Source organism: Lolium rigidum, chromosome 6, assembly GCF_022539505.1.
Source record: "Lolium rigidum isolate FL_2022 chromosome 6, APGP_CSIRO_Lrig_0.1, whole genome shotgun sequence".
Taxonomy (NCBI): Eukaryota; Viridiplantae; Streptophyta; class Magnoliopsida; order Poales; family Poaceae; genus Lolium; species Lolium rigidum.
Window position 1 is genome coordinate 197751698 of NC_061513.1, and position 12538 is coordinate 197764235.

At 41.0% G+C, this 12538-nt stretch overlaps 1 protein-coding gene across 1 annotated transcript; it reads right to left on the reverse strand.

The window, feature by feature from the left end:
- Positions 1-338: 338 nt before the first annotated feature.
- On the reverse strand, positions 339-11928 carry LOC124666025 (protein SLOW WALKER 2-like). Its single transcript, XM_047203370.1, is given in 19 exon segments — positions 339-1428; positions 2157-2394; positions 2766-3047; positions 3124-3206; positions 4534-4623; positions 4826-4969; positions 5081-5164; positions 5319-5513; positions 5797-5861; positions 5864-5888; positions 6091-6162; positions 6315-6395; positions 6559-6627; positions 7598-7673; positions 8199-8318; positions 9620-9695; positions 11014-11424; positions 11427-11650; positions 11652-11928. Coding segments are annotated over 19 exon segments (3231 nt in total). The 5' UTR covers positions 11861-11928; the 3' UTR covers positions 339-741.
- Positions 11929-12538: the final 610 nt, after the last annotated feature.

A 12538-nucleotide genomic window follows, 5' to 3' on the forward strand; every position in this document is an offset into this window, starting at 1 on the left:
CCTTCTCCCAGGTTATAAGGTCCAGCAGCGCTGCATTACATCATCTGTTCTATGAATTAGTGCATCCATCTCACAATTGTTGATGTGGGCGAAGAAGGGGTGTACTGGTGTGAGTTTGAAGCAGATTACAATGCGTTACACCATGCTTTCAGTTTTGATCCTTTTTAAGTAAGAAAATACATTACCAGGTGCACTAAATAAGTGTCATGCATGGACATCGCGTGGCTAAAAAACCGAAAACATCAAGAAACGGCGCAGCAGCGCGCGCAAGGTCCTTCTAGTTAAGTCATCAATTCTGACTCCGGCCGTCATACTTATCAATCCACACGTGTCTTCTCTTTTAGTTCCCTCCCCTCTTTGTCAACCAATTATATGTTTTAGCACATGTATTTCGCAGGGATTTTATGACTAAAGGGATAATTTCAGGTGAGATTACATAATTGTCCAAAATTTTGCATGAAACATGCAGCAAATGTCAAAATTAGAGCATACATGCGGTTCCACGCGACCTATGCTAGGACGAGATAGCTGATGGCAATGATACCTTGCGGACGTTCTCTCTTCCTGCTGGGGAAGCCTTCCACCGGGCACAGAGGTGACACAGCAACGACGGAAGCAAGTTTCAAAAGGTAACTGAACATATTGCAGCTACTTGCACATCAAATGATCCACTTGCGTCTTCCAGAACTACAAAACTTTGACGAACCTAGTCGCCAGGAACATTTTCCATCATGTTCATTCTCATTCAGATCTCTTGGACTTCCTCTTCCGTGATCCTGACTGTTTCTTACTCTCCTTACGGCTTACATTGTCACCAGCTTCCTTGTGCTTCCTCTTCTTATTCTTCAATGTAGACTTCGCGTTCTCGGGGTTCCCATCCATGAGATGTTCGTACTCTTCTAGACTTGCAAATGGAGTTGAGCTGCTCTTTGCACCTTGCTTCCGCTTTTGCCCACGGGATGCAGCCTTCACGTCAGTAATGTTATCATCTGAATCGTCAGCACTCTCGGCTTCAGAGTCCACGAAAGACATGTTAAGATCATCATCTTCATCTTCATCATTTTCCATTCCTTCATCATCGTCTGAAATGTCAACCAACTCATCAACATCACTGTCATCTCTAAGCATATCCTCATCCTCCTCAAATGCCTTGGCATCCAGATTGTCGTAGTCATATTCGCCATCCGACGCAGACCCATCTTCCAGCTCCTGCATCTCATCGTCGCTTTCATCACTAGCATCATCAGCTTCATCAGCTAAGAGCTCTCCAGTATCTTCATCGACAACTGAAGCTTTCTTCTTTGCCTTCGGCTTGATAGGGCCAGTCTTGTTCATGTAGAAACGATGGAAAACAACATCTTCTGGAGGAACTTCATTTTCTTCAAGTTCTAGCAGATCTTGTCCAATGAGATGATGACTCAGGTCAAGCTGCAGAGACACAACAGATAGATCAGCCAATGAAATTGCGGCAGTGGCAACTCGTAGTAAATCTAGATTATGGAAAGTGCCACATGTGCATGATGATGGAATGCACAGCAGATAACACAGTCAAACATCATGATTGAACATGTGGTCAGGTAACAAATAGGCAGCTATTTTCAGTGGCCAGCAAATATATAGAGAGATAGATTTTACATAATCATATTCAAATTAATTATGAAGAAGATAAATGTGTTTGTGTAATGACCCTTAGGCCTGATCGAGGTGTCACTGCACTTAAATGGGGGGGGGGGCATGTGCAGAGGAGCACACACGCAGGAAGTTAAGAATGAGGAAAACCGATATATATCTCGCCTAATTCTAGATGCAACAATGGTCATTCTTACAGAAAGGTGGTACAACCTAAAGCACGGAAACACACAAAAGATAGCACTAACTTAAAGGAAGTACTTCGTAACAAGTATTGTGAACTAATCGCAATTTAGCAACGGTTGCAGGACATGCTAGTCTATGAGTGGTTTACTGGCATACTGTCCATGACACATACGGGCATTATCTGACACATGACCAAGGCAAAGCAACAGTACCAATACATCATCTCCTATTAGTGAGGCTACATGGGAACCATGACAAACATATGAAAAAATAACACAAAAATGTGAAACAAATGCACAATTCGAATTCAACAAAAGAAAATAAAGGGAAAAAATCCATACCTTTTTAGCTGGTGCGATTTGTGATCCACCATGCCATTTTCCTTCAGCAATGCGGTTTCCTTTCGGTTTCTTCTCCATGAATTTGTCAAGGAAGGCAGGAAGCGACAGGTCTGTCAATGGATCACCATTATAAACAATATTGTTCCCAGATAGTAATGTCCTAGCCATTGTAAATACTGAAGGGTGCACATGTGAGGCCAATAACGTTAGCTCCCACCAACTGGCACGATCTGCATTGCTGAGAACACAGCAAAAGGCAAAGGTGATGAAAAACACTGTTTGTAGTACAAAAAAAAAGGAGAGAACAAATATCATGTTATAAGTTGCTAGAGATCTTCAGTTAGAAAAATGGTGGCTGACTATGTATACCAAGCGACCAATTCTTTCTGAGATTTTTCTTGTAACTGGATTGCAATAGTATAGCATTTCGAGATAAAATAGATTACATATTAATAATGGTACACGATAGCATTGCCACTAGTGTTTCACAATGTATAGAAAGAAATTATAGAAAGAAATTTATTATACACTTGGATAAGATAGTAGTGCTAATTCAAATGTACATAATAATTCCCAAATTATGCAAAATATAGGGCAAAAATACAATACCAGTAAGAAGGCTCTCTGTGTCGTGGATTATATAATACATGTGATGTCAACCCCTCAGCTGATCCATTGGTTTGACCCTTCTCATGACCAGAGACAACTCTTGCTTGCTTCGTAGTATCAGAACCATCCTCAGAATCAGAATTGTATTTCTCATGTGAAGCCAACATACCATCCTGCATATTTGGAGTTGTTGAAGCAATAGCAGGTTCCTCAGGATTCTCAACAATGTCCTCAAAGTGTTCAATACCATCATCGACAGATTCATTCTGGAGCACAATCGACCTGAATTTTTTCAATGTAAATTATGCATTCAATAAAATTCGATGACGTGCCATGGTATTGACAAGTAACCACATACCATAATGGTGGCTTTGCTTTAAGAACCTCAGACAGTATGAAAAGGCATCCACAAGCATACTGTGGAGGGCGTTGAAGAGCCACCTGTTTAGAGACATCATGATTAATTATAGATCCCTAGTTCCATTATATTCCGTAAAATAATTAATAATACTGGTAAAACTGAAACATTGAACACTTCAAATTTGTATATTTCATTTTGCTACTCCAGTGAGCTGAAAAAATTGTCCTCTAGTTGTGTGCTATGGCGCCAGCTTTGATATACATATTGTCCAGATTTAGAAATGACTATGGTCTAAAATTCGATTGAAGTCTTTAAAATGAGGTTGGTTTTAGTCCTGAAATTTTGCACAACTGCATCAATGTACAACAAATAATCTTCATAGTACTACAAAATTATGAGTTTTCAGGCTTCACTTGATTGGTTGTATTTCAGCCCATTACCAGTGTATTCACCCAGCCCGGGTCTGCAATAGGAGCTAGTATGGCCAGTTTTGGGCGGCAAAAAACTAGTTTTGATACGCCCAGAAAAAGCATAAACTAGTGAGACGTTCATGTCTCTTTATCCACAAACATCGCGCAAACCGAGAGCACCTAAGGGCCGCGAGGCAGCGGCAAACTACCACCGGAGAGAGTGACGCACGGTAGCCAATGATTAAAGTGCAGCAAGTGTCCACCAGGGTCACGGCAGCCAGCTATTTGAAGCATGCATTCTGATGCCACCTCAACGCATCCAGTCTTCTTGACTGGAATGGAAGGCACCGGTGGTTCTTTTCCAAATCCAGTGCCGCCGAGCTCGGAGTTCTTGAATCCTCAGACATGGCAACCGTCATTCCCTCCAGCAGACCATCCTTCCAGGAGGCAACGAGGTGACCAGACATGCTGGTGAGCTCAACGCTTGGATCGGCACTGAGGCCAAGTCTGCTGAATTGACGGTCGAGGATTTGTTCGTAGCGCTGGGGAGTAGCCGGTGGGTCATTACACAATTATGCCTCTTCTCCCTCGAGAGGCATTGAACCCAAACACAATAAATTGCAGAGGCTTCATTTATGCCCAAAATACCACAGAGGAGCCTTATGGAAATTTTAAACCCATTTTCATGGAATTTGCAACTTCTGGGAAATTTTCACTTGGTATTTCCATGTGCAACTGTGTAGTTTTTAGCTCTAGTGTACTTGTTTTAGTGTTGTAGAATAATGTTGTTAGTGCTGTCGAGTTGTAGTGTAACTAGTGTCAGTCCTTTATGCTCTTCCTGGGCAACGAGCAAATCGATTAAGGCTCAATTGCCTTACAGGTCATGCCTCGTGAGCCCCCATGACAACAATGTCTGTAATCACAAACTTAGATAACAAAAGTAATATACAGATCATTCAAGTCAGCTACCACGTTAAAAACAATTCAAACAGCAGACCTGCAGTAGCCGCTTTGAAAATGCAGCTACTCTCTTTAATATTACATCATTCTTCATCGCTTTCACCAGTAGACCTAGAAATAATTCCGGCTGAAATATGCAGACATAACCAGTCAGGTAAACTATAGAAAAAAGACTACTAACAATATATAAGGGTGCAAAGAGCATAGCCACATTTTCATGGTTAGGTTATGCCAGGAAAAGACATCAAAACCAAGTTACTGTTTGAAGATCAAAGTACGCTAAAATAAGAACAAACAGAAAGCATGACAAAAGGACCGGCCACTGAAACCTTTGATGAAGTAACAGCTGAAGGACTCAACAGTTTCGCATATAATGCACGGTAAAAACGGTCACTTGCAATCTGATTTTTTGTCGAGATCTGGTACAAAAGCATTAACGACTGAACACCAACATTGAAGTTCTCAGAGTGCACCTACATGCAAAAAACAAATTGTCAGATAGGGTCCTTACAAAAAGCTCTATGTGCTTCAGACAGCAACTTATCAATGTACTTTTGATCTTTTATATTAGCTAATAACCTCACCAGTCTAAAAAGAATTGGTGTCTGAACTTCCACAATATCATCAACTTCAGAGCTTGCAACATATGGTAATGCTCTATTTACGCCCTGCATAGGTGAAACGATTAATACAGAACTAGAGACACGAGTCATTAACCAGTTTGAGCACCATAAAGGGAAACACATGCATGTAATCATACTTAATACATAATACGACAAAGCAAAGACAATACTACGCAAGTCTGCAGAGTGCAAAACATACAGTTAAAAGTGCAGAGAGAAGGCGGGAATCCATCTCTAAATCTGATCCTGCTGCTGGATTCACTTCATGGCTTTCATGTGAATTAGAGTCATTGACCTTGTCCTTTCTTCCCTTTGTTTTTCCGTTTTCATCTTTTTTCTTGCCATGTTTACTTTGTTTTTCACCTTTAGTATCACGAGGGCAAGACATGAGTACCTGACAACAGTTCCATAGAACAAGAAAGACAATTTTAAATATTTAAAAACAATTAACACCATACAAGTGAGCAGACTATGAAAAGGAACTTTAAGCCATAGGAAAAAATACATTTAATGTGAAATGCAGAAGTGCAGAGAGCCAGAGAGAAACGGGGCTAACAAGATGGAGAACTGGGGATGTGATGAAAAGAGAGTAAAACTAATGGTTGGCAGGAAAAGGGCCAATGGCTAACAACTCCTAAGCACAACAAGAATTATAAACTGCTGAACCACATCCAAACCTTGAAAAGGGCAATGTAGACATCCACCAACCGCTTAGCAAGTTTAGGTCCATCTCCTTTTTGGCAAGAAAAATATGGCTCAAAAAGTTGACCTGTACAATAGTACCTTCAGTTAAAAAAGGCATAGGTAGCATACTTCCAATACATAGTAGCTTGGATAGATGAGCATATTCCGGTCACTCAGAAAGTGAAACTGTTCAAAAATGTTAACAGTAAGAGAACCAATTTACCAACCTGCACTGTTTATGAAAGTAAGAAGCAACAAGTAAAATAGTAAGGAAAACAAAAACATACAGCTTGGTATTTGGCCCTAAGCCCAACATGTGGTCTGAACAGAAATGAGTCCACCTCATCTATCACAACCATCTGCAAATTTTAAAATGCCCAAGAACACAAAACAATTAGGTTTTTTAAGTCCTTAGTCAGCAAAATATTATACAGTTAACTATCTTGATCAAATAGATAATTCATGACAGTAACACAGCTGATGCATCTTTTAACGAAATAAATGAATATACCTTCATATTGGGATGAGTGGACAGGAGACCTGTTAACAGATAAGCGGCACTTGATGCTGCCCTTCTTTCAGGATCTCCAAGCTGCAATAGATTTGCATCAGGATGACTAAGAATAAAGCCGCTTCCCGTAAAAATTGAAGGTATTGCTTCTCATAAGTAATCTAGTATTGTACTATGAACTATATCTGCTCTGGGCACATTATAACAAGTGAAAATGGAGAAATAGCGGAAAATAACAACTTACTTTGTTAACAAGAGCTGTAAGTAACCGGCGCTCCTGTTCAGATTTACTCTTTAAAAGGGTGGAAACCGTCTGCAGAGAGAGGAAAACAACGAACACACATTCATGACAAGGAACCACATGAATATCCTTAGTGATCCTAGTAATAGCACAAATCAGCGACGATTCCATTTAACGAAGCTAGGATAACTAAATCCTCGAAAAGAATGCCAGCCATTTGCCAGATAATCTCACGAGGGACCAGTGGCAGAGTTAAAGCTTCCAGATTCGTCAGAATCCCCACACTTGGCCAGAATTGGAAACCAACCAGTTACAGGCAAGAGCAGTTTCGAACCTCCTGTTTTCTCTCAAAATTCAATACTCAATAAGGCAACTATGCTTTCACAACTGGTTGCTGGGGAACTTCGTCTGATTTGACAAATTGCTGCCAGAAACTTTGACTCAAATCTTCATTTTCAAACTAAGCTGGTTTCAAATTTTGTGATGCCTGCCAGGAAATCCAGTTCCCTGCAGGAAGCTGGTTCCCATGCAATATATATCTGAACAAAAGCCTGAGTCCTGACTAGAAATTGTCTTGCTTAATAACCCATGTTAAATCAGTTTGAAAGATGATGCAATATCAACTCAACAACTAATCTCCGCAATTTAGTTTTAGACAAATTTGAACTAAAACTACGACACTTATTATGGATAGGAAGGAATTAGGGATGCAGCTTCAGTCACAAGACAGTCACAGCTAAACTAGATGTGATGCAAATTTGTCTTGACAAACCATGCTTAGCTGCCAACCGTACTGTTGTAGCAATTTCTACTGCAGCTCCAACACATCTTGTTAAATGTTTGCTATGCTGTTTTGATTTTTCGCAACTTCTTTCTTGTGCTCAATATTTCCAAGTATCTGATGTGATGCAGAAAATAATAGAATATGGCGCACTACAAGTTCCCCAATACACTCATTCTGTGAGGGCATAATGTTATGTCTTTGCCCAGAACCAGAGCAATGATAAGGTTTGTTTCATATAAATACACAATTTGGGCTAACCTTCATTGCTTTGTCCTTAAGACTTGGCAGCATATCTTTCAATGCATCCTCCAGTGCAATAACAAACTTCTCATACCTGTAACAGTACTCAGAAAATTAAAACAGAAAAATAGAATGATCACACACCAACAAACAACATAAAAGAGTTTGTTGATGCATGTATATCATCCATTTCTCCATTAACAATCAATTCAGATCAAGTGTTCTGTAAGAATCATGGTAAATTTCACATGATCCGGATTTTTGAGCATTGGCAAGTGGCAACATAAAGCTACAGTTTTTCTAAAACTTTCACATAACCATAGATATTGGGAAAATTGGTAGCATAGACCCTAGCTAGCCCATTTTCTCCGCTAATCCTTGTTTCTGACAACAGAGGAAGTCCTCCCAGTGCAGCAGGTTTAATAATGGCAAGGGAATTAAGACCTAGACAGCACAGGAGGTCTAGTGCCTACATTTGATAATAGTGAATAGTGATACTAAAACCCTTGTTAGCAACTGTTGCTTTTTAAGTCAGTAAGTGCCTAAATTGAAGGCTTTCTTCTTCCAAGTTCAAACCTACATATAGCATCTACTTAATACCTAGTAGAGTGAAAAATACCTCTGTTTCAAGCAGTCCTCCCAGTACCAGAATAGCAGAAGCGAGTAGCCATCTTTTGTTTCGGGTAAAATGTCCAATGGGCGCTGAATAAGACTTTTCAGCTTTCGATCTGGCAATAACCTAGCAAGAGAATGCAATCAATAACCAAGATGACAAGAAAATAAAAGAAAACAGAGAGTTTATGTGATAATATATTGGACAGTGCTAATTAAATAGTCCGGTTAATGTTCTAAATAATGTCACTAATAAGACAGCCATTACCCTCTCCATTCGCCTTTACACATGCAGCATAGTTCGTTCACAAATTAACTCTCCCACATTACTGCCACAATAAAAGTAGAGAAAAGGGAACAGAATAGGTACGCATCATAACTTGTTTCTTTAAGTATGTATATGTAGACCGGCCCTTGCAAACCTCCCCCCCCCACCCCACCCCACCCCACCCCACACGCACACACTTTTATGTAGGGGAATTTACCCCAAGTAGAGTGAGAAATTTAGTTGAAATCCAGTAAGAATATTGACAAAATGACAAGTGGTAGAGCATATTAAGAGCAAGACTTATTTCAGCCTTTGTGTTGCAGGTGTAAAGCATTATTTGATTTCGCTACACAAATAATACTGCACACTTTACTCATATGTGTGTACCAACTAAGCGAGCAAATAAAACCCACCAGTGAAGACATGGTAAGCAAGAGTACAGTTTTCAGCATTTATGTTCAAATAGAACATTCTTATGCAAACTAATATTAACATGTCAAATTTTCATTGACAATTCGTCTAATTGCGGGCATGTTCAAATGAGCTACGCTGAAATCTGAACTAGTATCAAAGGTGCAAACACAGGTGAACCATTAACCCGTTTCCATCTTGCCATATCCAAATAACTATTGTGTCATCAGATCAAGTTTTTATGGCTGGTGCATTTTAATGTGAATATTTTTTCACTGGACAAACAATGAGCATATTGTAAGTACTAATCATAGTAGAAGAAAATGAGAGAAAACTAAAATAAGAGGTAACAAAAGCAGGTAACGTGAGACGGCCTAGTCAGATGTTTAGAGCAAGAAATTACTATGCTTGAAAGTCAAGACATGCAAAATTCAAATACATGTGTTCTGAAATGCTTTTGCAGGCATGTAGTTTCTTTTCCCTAACTTGTGTAAGCCTGGCAGTCTAGCAAAAGGAGACAGCGAATAATTAATTTAAATTAATAAACCATGGTGCAGCCCATTCAGGTGGCTCCTGCAAGGATGCATTCTATTTAAGGACATGGCAGTGGCAGTGGCAGAAGGATCAAGAGAAAAAAAATGAGGAAATATAGCAAAAGAAACGCCACCAATTTTGCTTTAGTGTGTCCCAAGAGGGGAAAATAGTATAGCTACAAGATAATAAAAGAAAAAAGTCCAGAAGATGCTAACCTCATTTCAAACAATTCCCTCAGTGCATCAAAGCCTGTGAATGCATATCTCTTACCAGCCTTTGATGCGACCATACCTGTATAAAAAAATAAAAGGAGAAAGAATCTCTTTAGGATATTTATAAAAGAAGAAAACAGAAACAAGATAATCTGCAAAATGGCAGATGACATGAAAAGTCTACTCCCTCCGTTTCATAAAAGGAGTGTAAATTTTGTCCAAAGTCAAACCATGTAAAGTTTGACCAAACTTCTAGAAAAAACTATCAACCTCTACAATGTCAAATCAATCGCATTAGATACATTATTAAACATATTGTCATGTATGTCTATACAGTATTATAAGTGTTGATAGTATTTTATATAAATAAACTTGGTCAAACTTTACATGGTATGACTTTAGACAAAATTTATGCGCCTTCTTTTACGGAAGGGAGGTGGTAGCTATACTGATCACACAAAAAAATGAAGTAATCCCAAACAAGGTAAAAAATGCTTTACACAAACTTAGAACTGCAAGAAAAACAAATTTCAGAACATGTAACTTGAGACGATATCAATTTGCTATTCGTGATATATCTTGAAATTTTCAACAGATGATGAAATTTATCTGAAATCATGTTAATCCATCGATATCATAATGGCCTTCCGGTGTGCATGGATGAGTCCAGCAAGATTCCACTACTAAAAGGATTGGTATATACTAATATTATCAACAGACGAGTAAAATTGCAACCTCAGTTTTAAAAAGGAAATTTACAAGAAGATGAAACTAGAGGCAGAAGGTAAAACTTGACTCATCAAGATGAGTCATCTTGTAAAAATGAGCCATATTTCTGCAGTGGCAAGGAACACATTCACAGACAATGACCTTTGCTGGTGTTTACACAAGACCACTGGCAGTGATTATATTAAGTTGCCCACTACTACCTAATGATACCAATGTTAATAGTACAAGCCAATGAGTGTCAGCCACTTAAATAAAGCCTACTGAACATATTTATCTCTGTGCACAACTGCACATAATGAACAGATAATCTACTCTGGAGTTCCTCGGTTCGGGGATCAGCATGATATAGGTTCACTCATGACTCATCTAAGATCAAAACATTCATGGTTCATTTTCTGATCTGACTCACTGGATCCTTTTCCTGGTTGCAGTTACAGTTCATGTTGGTGAATTGTTTCAAAATACAACTTCAACTCAGAGTGTTCATGTGATAAAAAAGCTGCCACTATGACTCAGTTGCTAAGTTATCAGGATCACTTCCACATTCTTTCCCAGCATATGAAGAATCTCAAATCTAGCATTCTAGGTCTGTTTCCATGATATATGAAAACAAATTGCATCAATGTGTTCAATAAGCACTGAAGATAGTATTCAATAGTGCAACTCACCGATCAGAGAGTCAAGGGCCCTCATGTTTGCGATTGGATTGTCCTCAACGAGACACGTGAACGCCGACACCTTATCGGACGATGTACCGGACTTGGCCGACATCTCCAGGAGCTTTAGGTCACCAGTCCCCCGCCGCCCCGTGTCATAGTCCCTCGAGTACTGCGCCATGAGCTTCTCCGCCAGCTCCCGTTTCCGCTCCACCAGCCGCTGCATCTCCTGAAGCCCCATCGCTGGTGGGGCATGCTTACGGTCGCCTAGGACCTTGGTCTCCAGCTCATCAGCATCCGCGTACCACTGCCCAGAGAGAGCACCCGCCTTTACCAGCGGGTAATTGGTGGCAGCGCTAGTAGTGGCGGCGGTATGAGAGCCATGGAGCTCGAGAGGATGCGGCTTCTTGGTGGGTTTGGGATTTGGGGGTTTGTGGTGTTTGGGGTCGTTTTTGGGGTTTGGGGGTGCTTGGGCGGTTTGGGGGCGTTTATGGGGCCGGACTTGCGGAAGTCGGAGTCGTCGAAGCCGGAGGAGCTACCGGCGCCGGGGACGAGTCCCAGAGAGGAGGCGAACGAGGCGACGTCGGACTTGATCGCGTCAAGGTCGCCCTCCTCCCCACTGGCGGCGAGCTTCTTCTTCTTCTTCTTCGGCGGACTTGGGGTTGGGGTTTACGTCGAGCTTGCCCGCATCCGCGGCCTCCTCCTCCCCGTCGGCAGCCGGCTTCTTGGATTTCTTGGTGGACTTCAGTCTGGTGGGGCTTGCGTCGGACTTGAGCTCGTCCATGCTCTTCTCCTCCCCGCTGGCGGCGGGCTTCCTCGCTTTCTTGGCGGACTTCGGTTTGGGATTTGGCTCAGTCATGGCTGGTCGCCTCGGCGATGGGATATGCAGGCAGGAGTGGGGCGGGATAAGGACGGCGAGGCGGCGGCGGCGGCGGAGGCAGAGGCGAGGTGGCGCCGGTGGGGGGAGAGAATAGGAGGCGGCTGGGTGGGCGATGTTGAGAAGGGTTTTTCTCGATGGAGTACAGAGGTTGAGGAGATGGACACTGACGGGCCGTGAGGCCGTGATGATTAAAATTAGGCCCATCACGAAGGCCCGTTTATTCTTTTTGTTTACATCATCTCCAACATTTGGAAAGCCTTTATACCACGTGGGGTTGCTGTAGAGAACCAACCTGAGCATAGCGAGAGTCTCGTAAAAACGCGAACCAAAATGTGGAGTTGAGTGCATCGAACTCGTGTTTATGGGTCATTTCAGTTTTGGTTTACGGGCTCTGTTCTGCGCCAGCCATTTTCCGAACCCGTAAAGGCAGGGTCTTTCATAGAATTCATATGCAACAGATACAACAATCGATCATAATTAATCAAATAATCATCCAAATTATTACAACATATAAACAATAGTCTAAATCAAATTATTACAACTAGTTTTTGGGAAAATTGAACAAATAAAAAATGTCTCAACCAAATTACAACAACTCTCGAAAAATTGGACAAGCCGAACAAACGTCTCAACAATGATACATGTGACAAACAAATG